Source organism: Bombina bombina, chromosome 1 (assembly GCF_027579735.1).
Source record: "Bombina bombina isolate aBomBom1 chromosome 1, aBomBom1.pri, whole genome shotgun sequence".
Lineage (NCBI taxonomy): Eukaryota > Metazoa > Chordata > Amphibia > Anura > Bombinatoridae > Bombina > Bombina bombina.
The window spans coordinates 976,693,963-976,713,910 of record NC_069499.1 but is presented as its reverse complement, the minus strand read 5'-3'; the positions used below and the strand labels follow the sequence as shown (position 1 = coordinate 976,713,910).

Genomic DNA, 19,948 nt, shown 5'->3' with positions numbered 1-19,948 from the left:
TGATGATGTGCAAATGACCACTAAAGTAGTTTGATGATGGTCTCTAAAGTAATCCTGTTTGTATTGGGATTCCTTACCATTTCTATTTCTACCCTTTGCTGTACTGATCCTTGAAAACTTTGATCCAGCACTAATTGGGGTTTCTCCGCTGTCCCGTATCATGTCCAAGATGGAGAATGCACTTTTTAAATCTATGTCACTTCCATTATCTAAAAATGCAGAATCTTTTTATATGCATGCATTCTGAGGCACCAGCTCCTGAGCACGTGAAAGATTCACAGAATATACGTATATGACTTTACACTTTGTATTTTTTACTTTTAAGTAAAAATGTTTGCATTTTTTTGCACATCCAATGTATTTAAATTACGATTTATACTGTGCATAATTGATACAATTTATTCCTGTTTAATTTACCTACAAATTTTACATTGTTGATAAAATACGATTTTTGGTGTACAATTTCGTTACAATTTTTGATGCACCTTAACAATAGAATTTTCCCTGCATATTTTTTTGGTGAATGGTTAACTTATTTGTTTTGTATGATTTTTAAATTATGATTTTCATTGTGCACTTTTGTAATGTATTTATCTTCTCCCCACATGAAAATGCAGTACACGCCCCTTAGTGCAACACCCTGTTTTCAGGGTAAAAAGTGTTTTTATAGAATTCCACCAGGGAAATAGAAGGACTGGCGAGTATTCTTATAGAATCTCGCCAGTCCAAAGAGCTTTTTACAATTGGGCCCTGACTGAGAAGCAGAACTTCCATTGCGCAATGCTTTCTTGACAGGCAGTGCCAAGCCTCACAAGTGTTAAAAGTTCTTATTTCAATACAGGATAATCTGTTTTAAAATATATATATATATTTTATAATGCCCTCTTTTGGATGCAACAAATATTTTTTTTTATGTCCCTTTACATTTATTTACTATATTATATAGCTAGTTTGTATGTCTTTTTCTGAGAGTTTCATTACTATGCTATTCAATCTTCGTATTGCGCCTTGCTATTCAGTTATACAGTTGCTTACTCAATACAATTAAACATCATTGGAAATATAGCTATTGACTATCTATTCTGGCTTTGATCACATTTTAAAGCTGTCAGGAAACCTCTCTGACACAAAGCCACAATTAGGGGGAGCACATAGCTCTACACTTACTCAGGTCCTCGATTTAAATTGTTTGAATACTTAACATTTTGCCGCTGATTCTCTGCCAAACATAAAAAAAAAAAAAACATCTGTGGGCTAATTGCGAAGATGAAAGGGTGGCTATAAATATTTTGTAATGTACTAATAATATACACTGCCTGCAACAGAAAATACAACTCACTTGCAAACAGAATAAATTTAGCTACAGATAAGTCTAAAACTTAGTAGATGTCCCTCTGCTGCAGTAATTACCAATGGGTGCTCATTGTGCTGAGTATCACACAAGATTGATGGTGTTTTGATTGACTGGAAATATCTGAAAAGAGGTCAATCCCCTGTGGTGCAAGATACATTTGAGTTTGTGTGTTATCTCCTAAGCTTGCATTTATGCTTTTTCAAATAAAGATACCAAGAGAATAAAGAAAAAATTATAATAGGAGTAAATTAGAAAGTTGCTTAAAATTGCATGCTCTATCGGAATCATGAAAGAAAAAACTTGGGTTCACGATCCCTTTAATGGCACCAATGCACTTTTTAACTTTTGTTTTTGATCTATACATTTGGATCAACCTCATTTTTGAAATAAGAAAAAAGTAGATAAATGGAGTACAAATGTCATACACACTGAATTCTGGGTAGATTATATAGACACCTTTTGCAGTGTAGGTTCTTAAAGAGTCAGTAAAGTCAAAATTAAACTGTCATGATTAAGATTAGGGGGCCGATTTGCTAATGTGCGGGTGGATCATGTCCGCCGTACATCGATAAATGTTAAAGGACCAGTCAACACAGTAGATTTGCATAATCAACAAATGCAAGATAACAAGACAATGCAATAGCACTTAGTCTGAACTTCAAATAAGTAGTAGATTTTTTTCTGACAATTTTAAAAGTTATGTCTTTTTCCACTCCCCCTGTACCATGTGACAGCCATCAGCCATTCACAAATGCATACACGTACCATGTGACAGCCATCATCCAATCACAAATGCATACACACTTTTTCTTGCACATGCTCAGTAGGAGCCGGTGACTCAAAAAGTTTAAATATAAATAGAATGTGCACATTTTGTTAATGGAAGTAAATTGGAAAGTTGTTTAAAATGGCATGCTCTATCTGAATAATGAAAGTTTAATTTTGATTGAGTGTCCCTTTAACTGGAAAACTTATTCACTTGCAGAATAATAAATGGGGGCCTATTGTTTCAATTTAATTCCATTAGAAAACCATTCAATAGCCCACCTATCATAAACTTTAAAAAAGCATTTATTATGCAATAGCACCTTAAATGTAGCTAATTTAATACTGTTAATTTGAACCATATGAATTTTGTATGTTTCAAATTGAATAAACAAGACAGGGGGAATATATTTTCATATGTTTTAATAATTAGAATATCATATCTGTTGGTGTGGATATTTTTTTTTAATTATTAAAGTTTTTGTGCATGGTTAATTGTAAACTATTAATTGAATAAATGAGTTTGATGCCGTGGCGGTTTCTGAAATCTTATTATGGGGGAGGGGCAAATACCTGGATTTACTCATGGGTGTTTTATGAGTGGTGACAATGTAAGTGGAGGCCTAGTTATGGCTGTTGCATGGGCAGGATCAGGGCAGGGGGAGGTGGAATCACATGTGTTCTGATGGCAGAGCCAGGTGGTCTGGGGGTGTGGTTAGGCAGTTGTGGGATGTGACAGGAGTAGTTAGTATAGGGTTGCCATATTGCTGCTTTAAGGGAGGACACTTATGAAAAATACATATATCAGGGCCTGTTTAAAGAAATGTTTTTATAATGTTCTGTTATTAGAGCCCTGACGTATGTATTTTTCATATGTGCCTTCCTTTAAAGCAGCAATATGACAACTCTAAGGGAGTAATAATTTGTTTCCTTTTATGCCCTTGCTTCCCCTCTGGTGGGTTTCGTTGTGGTTGTTCATTGGGCAGGGCTAGTTTGATGACATTACTAGATAGTGCAGATACCTTTTCTTGGCTTCCCAATCTCCTTGTTGGCTCGTTTGTCAACCCTTAGTAAAGGAAATCTCAGAATATGATCTTTATTCAGCCAATATAGATCTGTATTGTTTATATAACAAACAAAACATGTCTGCCTTCTTATTTCCTGGCATTTATTGTACCTGTCACGTGTGGTAAATTTATCCACTTATTTTTCTACCTACAGTCTTCCAGTCGGCGTGCAGGCCTGTGCTGTACAAACTGCCACACAACAACCACAACCCTATGGAGGCGCAACTCTGAAGGGGAGCCAGTGTGTAACGCTTGTGGTCTTTATATGAAATTACATGGGGTAAGTGAGCACCTACATTTCTCTCTATATAGGGTTGCCATATTGCCACTTTAAGGGAGGACACTTATGAAAAATACACATTTCAGTGGCTGTTTAAAGAAATGTTTGAATAATGTTCCATTCTAAGAGCCCTGACATTTGTATTTTTCATGTGTCCCCCCTTAAAGCGGCTATATGGCAACTCTACCTCTATAGGATTGGGACAGGGAAGCATTTAAGCTCTTTGTCAGATCCACTTCTTTGGCATTTTTTCCCCCCACTCCCCTCGTAGCCTTCTAATGAATGCAAATTGGCATAGAAATAAAAATTAAAGTGACATAAAAGTTCTAAAAGAAAATAACCTAATGTGTTAGTGAATTTTTAATGGTACAATAGCTTGTATATACCTATATGTTTAACCCTTGCAGAGAGGTTAAACACATAGTTAAAGTCATCTCTAGAGCAGCAATCCGCTACTGAGAGCTAGATGAATTCATCCAGTGAGCCAATGATAAGAGACATATGTGCGTACCCACCAATCACCAGCTAGATCCCAGTAGCACATTGCTACTCTGGAGCTGACTTTAAAGAGGCATGAAGCCCAAATCTTTCAAACCTACTTCATTATCGTTCTTTTAGTACCCTTTGAGGAAGGAGCAGCAATGCACTACTGGGAGCTAGCTTAATATATTGGGTGAGCCAATGACAAAAGGCACATACAGTATGTGCAGCAACCAACCAGAAGCTAGATCCTAGAAGTGTTGGGCTGTTCCTGAGCCTATCTTGGTGTGCTTTTCATCAAAGTTTACCTAGAGAATGAAGCAAATTAGACAATAGAAGTAAAGTGGAAAATTGTTTAAAATTGCATGCTCTTTGTGAAACATAAAAGTTTAAGTTTGACTTTACTTCCCTTTAATGATATGTTTAACCTATTTGCATGGATTAAAAACATAGTTAAATGCAAGAAAGAGAGCAATAGTGAAATGCTCCAATACATTAAAGTGGTGGTAAACTTGACATGTTTTCACTTCAAAACTCATATGTTATTTGTAAGCTAATGGTTTGGATTCTCCAATTAGCTCTCTAGCCGTATGACACTTTTTTTTGTAGCTAGAGCGCTAATTGGAGAACAATTCAAACCGTTATCTTACAAAAAATATGAAGTTTTGAAGTGGGTGGCTGGAGCGCAGGGTATTAGAATGGCACGGCTAGATCAAAAAGTAAGTTACAGTGCATCTTTAGAAGAAGTGATCAATTAAAGTCATTCTAAAACATTGCTTAGATTCCGGACCTGGTTTTAAAACGTTAAGATTACCATCACCTTAAAGCATTTTCTTTTTGCACTTTCATTAATTTTTTCAGATAGCTTTTACAAAAATTTTGCACAGATGTTGTTGCTGTTTGTGGAACACCAATGTAGCTTAAACTAATGTTGTGTCTTTCTGTAGGTTCCTCGTCCTTTAGCTATGAAGAAAGAAAGTATCCAGACTCGAAAGAGGAAACCTAAAAATGCCAACAAAGGAAAGTCCACCACAGGTATATTAGCTCATGGATATAATGCAACAGTTTTTCTTTTGGAATTCAATGTGTAAAAATAATGAAAAAGTCAGTGAGATTGGTTCACATGTACACATAATTCAGACCAAATGAGAAAATGCCATAATAGATGTGTTGAGGGGATCACATTGGTTGCAAACAATAGATGTGAATAAAGATTATGATGAGTATAAAAAAACACACCAAAAGACCCCACACATTTTGCAGTATTTGCAATTGTTTCAAAATGCAAAATGAGCTGCCCCTTTATTATACAAGGAAACATTTATAGGGATCAGACGGGTAGAGGGCCCTGCCAAGAGTCGCACTGTTGTAGGGAGCGCTTGAAGTTTTCAAAACTAGGGGAGAGTCTTGTGGAGAGAGGCAGAGAGTTCTACAAGATGGGAGCCAGTCTGGAGAAGTCCTGTAAGCGGGAGTGTGAGGAGGTAAAAAGAGAGGAGGAGAGTAGGAGATCATAAGCAGAGCGAAGGGGACGAGAGGGAGAGTATCTGGAGACAAGGTCTGAGATATAGGGGGGAGCAGTGCAGTTGAGGGCTTTGTATGTCAGTGAGAATTTTGTGTTTAATCCTGGAGGCCAGAGGAAGCCAGTGAAGGGATTGGCAGAGAGGTGCGGCAGATGAAGAGTGATGTGTAAGTAAGATGAGCCTGGAAGAGGCATTGATTATGGATTGTAAAGGAGCTATGCGGCAGCTGGGGAGACCAGAGAGGACAGAGTTGAAGTAATTGAGGCAGGAAAGGATGAGAGAGTGGTTTAAAATCTTAGTTGTGTCTTGTGTAAGGAAATGTCTAATTTTAGATATGTTTTTAAGGTGAAAGCGGCAGGATTTAGCCAAGGACTGAATGTGAATAGAGAAAGAAAGATAAATGAAAGAATGAATGACAGCACAGCAAAAAAATATATCACTTTGTTCATGTTGAAACAGTTACTTTAAAGTTTGGAAAAGGTTTGCAAACTAGAAGTAAGCTTTTAACTCGGACAGGTTAGCACGCGTATTATAAGTGGAAAGTAAAAAGTTTGCTCGTGAGCAGAACTCAATGCGTGCTATCTTCAGGACTTTGGAAATCGTGACTTCTTCTCCTCATAGACTTTAATGGGGCATGATGTTAAACAAAAACGTTATCACTTGAGCAATAAGCCGACATGCATTAGAACAACCGGAAGGTAGTTAAAGGGACAGTAAACCTTAAAAATAATGTTATATAATTCTGCACATAGTGCAGAATTATATAACATTATATTAGCCAAACTTTGTAAAACTTAATATACCCTTTTAATTTTTTTAAAAGACGGCTGTTTTACAGACCCGCTCTCTGTACTCTGCTGAGCGGGTCTGTTTTTATTCCACAGCGCATCGGGCCAGCTGTATAGTCACAGCCCGGCCCGACCACGCCATAACACTAAGTGCAGCTCGCACAGAGCAGGAGCGAGCTGCACTTAGTGTTATGGCGCGGTCGGGCCGGGCTGTGACTATACAGCTGGCCCGATGCGCTGTGGAATAAAAACAGACCCGCTCAGCAGAGTACAGAGAGCAGGTCTGTAAAACAGCCGTTTTTAAAAAAAATTAAAAGGGTATATTAAGTTTTACAAAGTTTGGCTAATATAATGTTATATAATTCTATGTGCAGAATTATGTAACATTATTTTTAAGGTTTACTGACACTTTAAGCATATTTTACATTCACATAGAAGAAAAAATTATTTTTATTTTTAAATACATATTTCTATATATATTTGATGACTTTTTTTAAATATATATCAATACCTCTATATCTATATACACAGATATATATATATATATATATATATATATATATACACACTTATTTATATAGAAATATCTATTTACAAATACAAAGAACATTTCAAGTGAAGAACACTGGAATGTAAAATATTTACAGTAAATCAGAGTCAAACATAAAAAAGTGAAGTGAAATGGGCTCTCATCCCACTCAGGTGCCTGTTATTTTGAATAACTGTGACTACAAATGCTGATGAGCAGTGAGCAGTTATTCTTGATTTAAATGAGAACTTCAATAGCTTAATCTTTTTTTATATTGAGTTTCACTTTTTTAATATTTAATTATATCTGATTTACAAAATACAGTGACAAAGGGATGTTGCAAACTTTTGCAAATCAAACTAACACATTATACTTGTCAGTTTTGGGGTATGGGTAAATAGAGATGGTACATGGGCTGCTTATCCCTAAAATGCCTGGGCCTGTTTTTGGTCCAATTTTGGCCCTGGTGTCAGCCAATAGTTATGTTAGCTTTTCTTAGTTATTCCTGACTATTTACCTTTTTTAACTTTAATCTGCTATCCAGCTGCTTCTCTTAGGCCCTGAAGATGTTTTCATAGGAAATTATCTTTTTTTTTTACAAATTTCCATTAGCAAACAAATAATATTATCAGAATTCATCCAAATCTCTGAAATGAAAAGAACAACAACATATTTTCCATGATGAACAATATAAGGGTTTCCTTTGTTCACACGTCTAGTAAACAATACTGTACAATCCATGTAGATGAGCAATGCTGGAGTACATTTAACTAACTGACTTTTAATCGATTGAAAAATTGATTTTGTATACATTTTTTTGGTTCACTACACTGATTTTTTGTCATTTGCTTTTTTTTATTGTATTAGACCTGTTTTTTTTTTTGGCAATTCTCTGTTCCATTTTCAGTATTTTAACATTGTATTACTTATTGTGTAAGATTGTTGTGTATAATTATTTGGAATTAATTGTTTTTATTACATTTTTAATTTTAACTCTAATTTTACATATATATATATATATATATATTTATATATATCTTGAAGCACTTTATTTATTGAGCCATTCAGTGTATAGTTCAGCTGTCTTCTCAGCACCATCATATTAACTTTATTTATTGAGCCATCAGTGTATAGTTCAGCTGTCTTCTCAGCGCCACAGATTTTAGCATTTATTGAGTACCTATATGGGCACTTATCATTCTAAACATTTTTTTCAGTAGATTGTTTAAGGTGTTTTTAGGAGATAATCACCTGTATCTGTAGGCTTCTATTCACTTGTATTGCGAGCGCATTTATAACTTTGCACACATAGATACAATCCATGTAGATCCATACTAGTCAAGCAAATATTGCATGCAGAAAACTGTCATCAACATTTTGCAATAACTAAATTTCCTCCAAAATGTAATTATTATTTTAAAAGAAACAAAAAATACTCATCATTTTGTCCCTCAGAAAGAAATATGAAGTGCCCTTTCTGCGCACAAGCATGTGAATAATTAAATAAATCTAGCTCAAAATAGATTCTCTGTTTCTCTGTTACATAGCTCAGCTAGTTCCTTTATAACTTTCTAAGGTTATGATCTATTTTTTTTATCAAGGGTCTACAGCTTCAGCCACCAACTCTCCATCTTCAGTTACAAACACAGACTCCACGCCTGTCTTAAAAACTGAACCCAACTTAAATGCACATTTTCCAGTATCAGTTTCCCAGGTAAGTGTTATATAATAATAATAATAATAATAATATGAATTAAAAAAGGCAAATTAAAAACAACCAGACAGAGGTTTAACCATTAATGCCTGACATTTGCTGTTTAAAATGCACAATTTTCAGGCTTAAATTACAAAAAAAAAGGGGGCAAATGAAATAATTAAAGTACATTGCAAAGTTGTTTTTTGAGAAATAATTAAAGGGACACTGAGCCCAATTTTTTTTCTTTTGTGATTCAGATAGAGCATGCAATTTTAAGCAACTTTCTAATTTACTCCTATTATCACATTTTCTTCGTTCTCTTGCTATCTTTATTTGAAAAATAAGGCATCTAAGCTATTTTTTGGTTTAGAACCCTGGACAGCACTTGTTTATTGGTGGGTGAATTTATCCACCAATCTGCAAGAACAACCCAGGTTGTTCACCAAAAATGGGCCGGCATCTAAACTTACATTCTCGCATTTCAAATAAAGATACCAAGAGAATGAAGAAAATTTGATAATAGGAGTAAATTAGAAAGTTGCTTAAAATTGCATGCTCTATCTGAATAACAAAAGAAAAAATGTGGGTTCAGTGTCACTTTAAGCATCTTATATTGATTTTGTATTAATATCCCTTAAAAGAGTAATCCTAGGTGAGCTCAGGTGTCTTTTGCAGAGTTTGCAATATTTTTTATAGTAATGTTATACATGGTTATAAACACTGCTGCTATAGACTGCTAAAGACAATTCCTATCAAACAAATTTGATAATAGAAATACATTGGAAAGTTGTTTAAAACGGTATGATCTATTTGAATCATTAAAGTATAATTTTTACTTTACTGTCCCTTTAAGGGAAATAATGTCCTGGGTAGGATGTCCAGGAAAGCTGACAAATCAGTCAACTTAATAAAAACAAAAGTAATTTATTTTAAGTTTCCTTCTGTTGGGTTGCTACTCTAGGTAAGATGGCTAATTGCTAATCTAACTAAGTTTACTGTCTCATATTGTTAAATCTTGTTGACCCATTATTTCAGCCAAAAAACGGTTAAAACTGCCAATAACTTTTGAGTGTATTAAAAAAAACTATTATTGTATGATTCAGATAGAGCATACAATTTTAAGCAACTTTTTATTATAAATTTTTCTTTGTTCTCTTGGTATCTTTATTTGAAAAAAACAGGAATGTAAGCATAGGCCCATTTTTGGTTCAGCACCTGGGTAGCAGCTGCTGATTGGTAGCTAAATTTATCTATCTGAATCATGAAATAAAAAATTTGGGTTTAGTGTCCCTTTCAGGGTGCATGACTAAAATATTAAGAAAAATCAGCGAAGGCGTCTCATAGTCTAAAACCTCCAGACAGAATCATCAAAGGCAACGTAAGAAATGTACTCACATTTAGTAGGGCACTTAAAAGTGCAAGTTGGGCAGACCGGATCCTTAAAGAGTCATCCGGCTAACTCACTTCCCATTCCAAAAGCATTGTGGTTGTTTCTCCCAGCACAACACAAACAGTCCTGAGGTGTACAAATATTGAATGGTTATGGACCAGATATAGTACAGGAATGTCGCAACGTACTATAAAGCTGAACGGACCATGCCAAACTCAGTAGTCACAAATAGAAGAGACCCACTGTCAAGGCTAACACAGAGATATAAGCAAAACGTCTCACCTGATACTAGGAGGTAACGATACAAGGAACTCACTGGGTTCAATGAATAGAAAGCACCTTATGGATCCCGGTCCTTGGCATATCTACAGCCACCTCCTCAATCAATCTTCTTTGGTGAGTGCAGTGTCCCGCTGCTCTGTGTATCATGGCCTCCGTGGGTTGTCGAGCTCCACCCCCTCTCCTTGCTCCAATGGGTAGCTCAGGGGAACCAGTGAGCAAACAGCTCTCAGCCAATAGATGCAAACCTGCAAGCAGCGTCAGCGGGGTGTGTGGAGTCGGCTCCTCAGTGATTGGTCCATTGCTGGATCGGCTCCTGAAAATAATTCTTCTGGAGCTAAATACGGGAAACAAGTAATTTACGCTCCCAATGGCTGTGCTATACTTTAGAGCAGTGCTTTCCAAACTGTGTGTCGGGACACACTAGTGTGTCTGCAGCAGTGTGTAGATGTGTCCCTGCTTCAGCACAAATTTTTTTTAATTTTTTTTTTTTGGTTTCTGACTTTCCGCCTGCCTGCTACGCATATCACATGGTTGACACGTGATTGATACCTAGGGGGACACAGATCATCTTAACCTATTGGCGCAGCTCAGTGGGAACTGAAACTATTCCCATTGGCAGCACATTGGCTCCTTAATTAGCTCGTGACTGCATGTGTAGTCAGTGAGTGGGAGAGCAGTGTGTTTGCAGTGCAGGCAGTAGTCAATAGGACTCGCCGAGCTCTGAGGGCGGCAGCTTAAATGCTGAGCTGAAGTCAGTGGGGTTTTTTTTGCAACTAGCTCCCAGTATTGCATTGCTGCTCCTGCTCTAGTTATATGGATAGGATGTGGAAACTTAAAAAATGCTTGATGATGAAATGCCAGTGTCTTTATCTAATATTCCACCAAATATTCAGAAATTGTGTTCATCCCATCAACCTCATACATCCCATTAAAATAGTAAGTAGCTATTGGTGTTATTTAACTTTTTTTTAATTCTTGCACATTCATACTGTTACTTGTAAATATATTTTGTTATTATATAATTCATGTATGTGTCTGTATCTCTTAAAACAAGTTAGTTTAACCTCCTTTTTGCTAGTACAACTGAATTACTGTGTCGAGAAATTATGTAGGTCTAAAAAGTGTGTCACCAACATAAAAAGTTTGGAAAGCTCTGCTTTAGAGGGTCAAACCAGGCATGTAGCAAAATGATGGAACGGAGCACCAGCCGTGGGAGATAAAAGTTCAATTTTATTCAAACAAATTTGATTTAAAAACGGATATCAAAGGTATAAGAAGTAATAGTGGTCAAAACAAAATAAGACATCAGCCAGATGCAGCTGACGCTTTTCGGCTCCAGGCCATACTCGAAGCTGTTAAATCTTAAAATGTAGAAACACCATTTAAAGGTACAAACAGATGCCTATTGGATGACTAATTTCAATTAATTAACAACAATTGTTATACACAGACAGTTTAACCCTCAAACTGCTAAAAGGATACATGCATACAGGATTAAATGAATAACCTCTGGAATTAATATTGTACATGCACATTAGAACATATTAACAAACAAAAAGCCTGTCATTAATATTATATTATGTTTAAAAGGCTATCTTAACCAAGATTTGTAAGCATTGTACTTATCAAAATGGGACCTTTGATTTACATACCTTGAACCAAACAATACCAATTTATATCTACTTGTAGAAATGGCAATAAATGGAACTAAACCTAATGCCTACTGTTATCATTATATAAATCTATAGTTATGTCAGGGATTCAAAACATATCTTAAGCCTGGTTTTGAATGTGGAATGGAAAGAGGAATTTAAATGGCTAACTGTGGATGTAAAAGCCTTATACTCTTCCATACCACACAAAAAAGGGCTTTTGGCCATGGCATACTTTATGGATATGTACCATGGGCAAAATATCGAACTTTGTGACTTTGTACTCAGAGTAACAGAATTCTTGCTGAAACACAATTACTTTGAATTTAAGGGGGTTTTCTATCTCCAGACTTGTGAGACCACTATGGGGGCCAAGTTTGCCCCCTCCTACGCCAACCTTTTCATGGGTTGGTGGGAGCGGTCCCACATCTTTGGGGATAGAAACCCGTTTAGTTCAGAGGCGGTCATCTATAGGAGATTTATAGATGACCTTTTGTTCATTTGGAGGGGAGATGAAATAGGTATCCATCAGTTTGTTCAGTATCTAAATGCAAACAATGTGGGCATTGAGTTCACCTTTGAGTGGAACCAAACTAATATCAATTATTTAGATCTTACCCTGATTGGTATAAATGGTGAGACAATCTCAACTACAGTGTACAAAAAGCCCATCTCTGGTAATGCCCTTTTGCACGCTTCAAGCTGTCATCCCAGAAGCGTGTTCAAGGGCATAGCAAAATGTGACAAAATTTCAGGAGGAGTCAAGAAAGCTAACCAAACGTCTTGAGGAAAGGGGTTACCATAAAAAAAACTATAGCACAGTGGCCAATAGTGTTAGCAAATTAAATAGAATCGATTTATTAAAGACTAAAGATCCAAAATTGGGGAATAGGAAGATTGATAAAGATGATATTCTGTTTATCATTGACTATTCTGATCAATATGATCAAATTTGTGATGTGATAAAAAAACATTTCCCTGCCCTAAGGGTTGATGATAAACTAATGCAATTGACCACAAAAAATTGCAGTTTTGCCTATAAATGACAAAAAACTATAGGGAATGTAGTAGCCCCCACTAAGCTTCCCACAAAATCCCAGAGGGAATCATCTTGGCTGACAGCTAAGGGTATGTACAGGTGTCACAATATTTCTTTTGTTGCCTGTGAAAATGTTGAGATGGGCGACAGTTTTCAATCCACAGTAACAGGACACGTTTTTCAAAAACAATCATGTTTGAATTGTAGCTCCACATTTATCATTTACCTTTAAACTTGTATATTATGTGACAAACAGTACGTGGGGCTAACTACACGTGAAGTGAGAACAAGGGTAAGGGAACACCTGTCCAGTATAAAGAGTGGCACTGCAAGTACCCCCTTGGTGCAACATTTTAATCAATTACATGGGAAAAGCTCAGAGTCTCTAAGGTGGACGTGCATTGAGAAGATAATGCCTCCACACAGAGGAGGTGACAGGGAGAAACTACTGGCCAGACAAGAGGTGTTCTGGATCTTTAAATTGAAGACAAGATGTCCAGAGAGTCTAAATTCAGATTACGATCTGATAAATTTCTGGCAGTAGTTTCTACCTGCACTACCACTCCCAATTAGTCCAGCTTATTAGATATATATATATTTGAATTGTATCAGCCAAAGATACTGTTGAATGATTACATATAATTGGCGTATTTATATAATGATAACAGTGGGCATTAGGTTTAGTACCATTTATTGCCATTTCTACAAGTAGATATAAATTGGTATTGTTTGGTTCAATGCATGTAAATCAAAGGTTAAGATAGCCTTTTAAACATAATATAATATTTATGACAGGCTTTTTGCTTGTTAATATGTTCTCATGTGCATGTACAATATTAATTCCAGAGGTTATTCATTTAATCCTGTATGCATTTATCCTTTTAGCAGTTTGAAGGTTAAACTGTCTGTGTATAACAATTGTTGTTAATTAATTGAAATTAGCCATCCAATAGGCATCTGTTTGTACCTTTAAATGATGTTTCTACATTTTAAGATTTAACAGCTTCGACTACAGCCTGGAGCCGAAACGCGTCAGCTGCATCTGGCTGATGTCTTATTTTGTTTTGACCACTATTACTTCTTATACCTTTGATATCCGTTTTTAAATCAAATTTGTTTGAATAAAATTGAACTTTTATCTCCCACAGCTGGTGCTCCATTCCTTCATTTTGCTACATGTTTCTCCCAGCAGCCAAAGCTCAAGTTCAAAGTGCAGTGCTTTAAATAAAAGCAAACTACTCGATAAAAAAATAGCAATGTAGCATAGAGTACAAAAGTGTTTATTGGATAAAACACAATGTATCAAGCGTAGCAACGCATTTCACAGTAACAACTAGTTCATCAGGTTCTAAGTGCCCTACTTGCACTTTTTAAATGTGAATACATTTCTTACGTTGCCTTTGACGATTCTGTCTGGAGGTTTTACACTATGAGGCGCCTTCTCTGATTGTTCTTAGACTTTCTTGTGGTGGATACCCTGACACTTGAGAAGAGCGGCCTAAATGATGCCACGTATACATCCCTTGTTTGACCTGCTTTAACCATCACATTTGTTTCTGGATTGTATATATTTTTATTAATCTTGCAATATTACACATTATACATTTGAAGAAATTGATGGTATTGCGTTCGTTTAACATTGTACTAATAGGCACCCCTATCTTTTGGCGCTATCTGCTTAACAATGATTGTGCTTTGTGTGTATGATTAAAATATTGTTGTATATTTATTTCAGTAAAACTGAAACTTTTTTCTTTTTTTTTAAAGGGTCAAAACCAAGCAGATGATCTTGTAAATGGACCTCATGAGCTGAAATTTATCCCTGATGAATACACCTTTAGTTCAGCTACGCTAAGCCAACAATCAGGACTGAGTGTGCCTCTTCGCCAGGACTCATGGTGTGCGTTGGCTCTTGCTTAAGTGAAAAACTGAATATAAAACAGCTGACGTATCTACTGGCCCTTTAAGTGGGCAAGTGCAAAGAGGAGACTGCTCAAGGCATCTAAGTACTCAAGAGAAAAAAATTCATTACTGGCCACAAGCGGGAAATGTTTAGCATTAATGCTGTAACCATTGATGTAACTTGACTTTCTCGTTCTTATATCTAATGGTTACATAGTGGCCGTTGTTTTTGGTTTTTTTTCCAAATATTCTTGGCCTTGGGACAGGTGATATTGATCTTGAAGCATTGTTAACTCTTTAAAACCAGCGGTGGTGGGTTGGTTTCAAGACAACAATCATGGACAACTTGGGATCCTTTTGAATTGTGTATCTGTTGAAAGTCTTATTCTGGCTTCATGGCAAAAAAGAGGGATCTTTGCTTATTAACTAAGTTTTGAAAGATTTTTTTTGACAATCAGGAATCTCCTACGTGCTCTTGGTTCCCAGCTGAAATGGATATTGCAAAATCATATGCAAATCAATAACATCAAAGTAAACTTCATGGACGGACATGTATTTCAGGGTTTGGAGCACATTCGTGCTATGTAAATGTTGGACACAAATACCATGTTCAACCATTCAGAAAAAAATCCTTCCTTTCATTGCGCCTTAGATTGAAAACCAAAGAGAGAGTATTTCCTTGTTAACTCATTACAATTTGACAAATGTTGATTATTTTATCCCTTTTGAGTGCAATTTGTTTCACTTTCCAATTAAGGGTGATAACGACACCAAGAAAAAAAATAATTTTATTAAAATATTACAAGTTGATAATGGTTTCTGATTTGTGTTTGCTTGTTTTCAAATTATAATATTGTGATTCTAAAACCTCTGTTTAGTACATTCCATATGCACAACAGACTTAAAGGGACATTCCAATCAAAATTGAAATGCACATAGATGAATTATATATTTTAATAGAAACATATTTGCAATATGTAAGTATTGGCAAAAATGCTTCTAGTAAAAGTTATCACTGTTTTATTGTTCACATTTTTCTCTGCACGTGCATGTGAAGCATAGCCAGATACTCTCAGTGCACTAGCACTGTAAATACTGCAGATGCTCAGCGCACCAGTGGGGCTTTTATCATCTCAGCAATTAACAAATTGAGTCATTAACAGATGGTACAAGCACATTAGGTTTGCTGAGCAAGTACTGTGTTTAAAATGCTGGTTCACAGTGCATACTTAAATACACTTTTATCACAGCTATAGCTTTTGTTAGAAGCATTTTTGCTAGTACATTTATATTACAAAAATGCTTCTATTCAAAACTGAAATGCATCCATGCGTTTTGCAATTTTGGCTGAAATATCTCTTTAAGGTTGGGATGGGTTGAAAGTTTTAGAATATTCAGTTAAAAATAAATGTATGTTCACAACATTAGTCCATTTTAAAAGAATGCTAAATAATTTATGAACATTATTATCCATTATTATAAATAAGTTATTTATTACTACATCTAATTTAATATCTAATTTAAGAAAATTAGTAGCAAAATGTAACATTTGAATGATAATTCTCTTATACTTTAGTTTTTTAATTGTTTTCAAAATAGAGAAATGTAACATTTGTTCTATTCAAATTACAGAATTAATATAACAATGAAATGTAACATTTGTTCTATTCAAATTGCATAATTAATATAACATGGAATGTAACATTTGTTCTATTGAAATAGCAGAATTAATATAACATGGAGCATTAATTTGCAATAAAAACAGTATTTGGGGGCCGAATTATGAAGCTCCGAATGGAGCTTGATGCCCCTGTTTCTGCACGAGCCTTCAGGCTCGCCAGAAACAGATGTTATGAAGCAGCGGTCTTAAGACTGGTCCTCCTGCTCTGAGGCTGCGGACATCAATCCGCCCGATCATATACGATCAGGCTGATTGACACCCCCTGCTAGCGGCCAATCTAGTGGCTAGTGGCCGCAAATCTGCAGGGGGCCGCATTGCACAAGCAGTTCACAAGAACTGCTTGTGCAATGATAAATACAGACAGCGTATGCTGTCGGCATTCATCGATGTCTGTCGGACATGATCCACTGAGCGGATCATGTCTGACAGACCGATGATAAATCGGCCCCTTGGCATTCACCTATCCTCATTATAAAAAAGGTTGCATTTTGCACACTAAGCTTCAGCATTCACCATTTATTTGATTATATAGAACAGATTATGAAAATTCTAACAAAAATGCTCTTATCACACTGGGGGCAAGGGCTACAGTTAGAATTTCTAAGTGCTCATTTTACAAGAAAATAAGTAAGTTGTTTGCTGTTTTTTTTTTTGTTTTTTTTGCACAATCTGTTTTTATTCCTAATTTGATTTAACATATTTGATTTTACAAAAGGAGCACTGTTTCATATCCCTTTAAACATTTAACTATGGATGATGAAGTACATCCAGTTGTTTAGTTAAATCTCTGGGTAGCATAGAGGAAGCAGCTCATTCAACTACCGGGAAACTACAATTCCCATAGTTGATTCTCCCTGAGTTACGTGTGCATCCTCAGGCTGGGTTACAATATGACAAGTCCTTACATTTGAAAAGCGGGAACATATGGGTGGAGATGGAAGCATGAATTGTGTGATGAACCCATTGAGCAAATTCATGACATCAAAGGTAAGTTCTAAAAGTCCTTTACCTAATTACACCAATTAATTTTGTTAGCATGTTATATGCCCGTCTAGCTGTTTTTTTTCCTTCTGCTCTTCATAACAAAAATAATTAATTTTATTTCCTCTCACAATGTAGTGAAATGCATATGAGATAATTTGGCTACACCATTTTTAAGTATATGTGTGTGTATATATATATATATACACTTTACTATTATACCTAACAGTATATACCTTTACCCTGAGGGCAGGGTAAAGATATATACTATTTACATGCTAAGGGTTGGGTATATACTGTGTGCATGCTGAGCCTGAGGGCTGGGTACATACTAAATGTATGATGAGCACTGGTATATACTATTTACATGCTACGGGTTAGGTATATACTGTTTACATGCTATGGGTTAGGTATATACTATTTACATGCTAAGGGTTAGGTATATACTATTTACATGCTAAGGGTTAGGTATATACTATTTACATGCTTCGGGTTAGGTATATACTATTTACATGCTAAGGGTTAGGTATATACTATTTACATGCTAAGGGTTGGGTATATACTATTTACATGCTAAGGATTAGGTATATACTATTTACATGCTAAGGGTTAGGTATATACTATTTACATGCTAAGGGGTGGGTATATACTATTTACATGCTAAGGGTTAGGTATATACTATTTACATGCTAAGGGTTAGGTATATACTATTTACATGCTAAGGGTTAGGTATATACTATTTACATGCTAAGGGTTAGGAATATACTATTTACATGCTAAGGGTTAGGTATATACTATTTACATGCTATGGGTTAGGTATATACTATTTACATGCTAAGGGTTAGGTATATACTATTTACATGCTAAGGGTTAGGTATATACTATTTACATGCTAAGGGTTAGGTATATACTATTTACATGCTAAGGGTTAGGTATATACTATTTACATGCTAAGGGTTAGGTATATACTATTTACATGCTAAGGGGTGGGTATATACTATTTACATGCTAAGGGTTAGGAATATACTATTTACATGCTAAGGGTTGGGTATATACTATTTACATGCTAAGGGTTAGGTATATACTATTTACATGCTAAGGGTTAGGAATATACTATTTACATGCTAAGGGTTGGGTATATACTATTTACATGCTAAGGGTTAGGAATATACTATTTACATGCTAAGGGTTGGGTATATACAGTGTGCATGCTGAGGACATGTTATATTGTGTGTATGTGGAGCACTGAGTATACCATGTACAGCCTGATGATTGCATGCTAAGCACAGAGTAGAATGCGCTGCATTGAGAAATGAAATTGACAATTCCTCAAATGTTTCATTCTTCAAGGGCCTTCTGCAGAATTCCATCATTTCCAGATAGCATTAGTGGCTTTTAGGCTCTTCTTTAGAGGCACTGGTTATGAAGTAGCATTTTCTACCAGATGATGTAGAAACTCAAGCACATCTTTTTCAATTACAATTATTAAAGGCGAATTAAAGGGACACTAAACCCCAAAAAATTATTTGTTCTTTAAATATCCTTTGTTAAAGAAATAGCAATGCACATGGGTGAGCCAATCATACAAGGCATCTTTGTGCAGCCACCAATCAGCAGCTACTGAGCATATCTAGATATGCTTTTTCAGTAAAGGATATCAAGAAAATTAAGCAAATTAGATAATTGAAGTAAATTAGAAAGTTGCTTAAAATTGTATGCTCTTTCTAAATCACGAGAAAAAAATATATGGGTTTCATGTCCCTTTTTTAACTTTTCAAGACTGTAGAGATAAAATGGCTACAAGCAGAAATGTAAATATAAAATATAGCAGAAGAAACATGAAGTTCCAAAACTATGAATAGAGCAACATTAAACTGAATATCTATCCCTGAAAGCTGATTTATCCTGATAGTATAAATTAAAAAAGGGGATTCATACATTTATAATGTAAAACAAACTGATGTGTAATAATACGTAGCCATTCTGTCTGGTGTTGCTTAATATTGTTGGTTATATATATGTGTGTGTACTCACTTCTTAATATTAGACAGTTTATAAATACATATGCCTGGTCTCTGGTGTTTTGTTTTTGCACCATAAAGTATATAGAAATAAAATATAGATGTTTATATTTAAATATACAACAACATATTAGGATGTATCTGTGACAGAGTTGTTTACTTCCTTTACTGCAATTTCAGGTTTGTTTACACCAGAGTTCCCTCTATTTTATTTTACAGCTGAGCGGATCTGCTGCTGCTCTGAGCAAAACATTTTTTACACAACCTGACAACTGGGCAGCACTTTAAAAAAATGTTTTTTATATATATAAATAATATCAATAAGCAATAAAAATGACAATCTGTATACTTTTTCATAATATTTTTTATTGAGGTTTTACTATTGTGCATCCATGTAGATAAGTATATGTGAGGCTACCTACTGCTGGTCATCTCTTTGCATGTAGAATGTAACATATGCAGCTGCCTACTGCTGGTCATCTCTTTGTATGTAGAATGTAACATAGGCAGCTGCCTACTGC

General features: G+C 35.5%; 1 protein-coding gene across 1 annotated transcript in view; it reads left to right on the top strand.

The window, feature by feature from the left end:
• Positions 1-14,961, top strand: part of GATA5 (GATA binding protein 5) — a 39,701-nt gene extending 24,740 nt beyond the window's left edge. The window contains exons 3-6 of the mRNA XM_053693101.1: positions 3,341-3,466; positions 4,894-4,981; positions 8,385-8,497; positions 14,610-14,961. Coding sequence (XP_053549076.1) covers positions 3,341-3,466; positions 4,894-4,981; positions 8,385-8,497; positions 14,610-14,762 — 480 coding nt within the window. The 3' untranslated portion in view covers positions 14,763-14,961. The remainder of the gene's footprint in view (positions 1-3,340; positions 3,467-4,893; positions 4,982-8,384; positions 8,498-14,609) is intronic.
• The last annotated feature ends 4,987 nt before the right edge of the window (positions 14,962-19,948 follow it).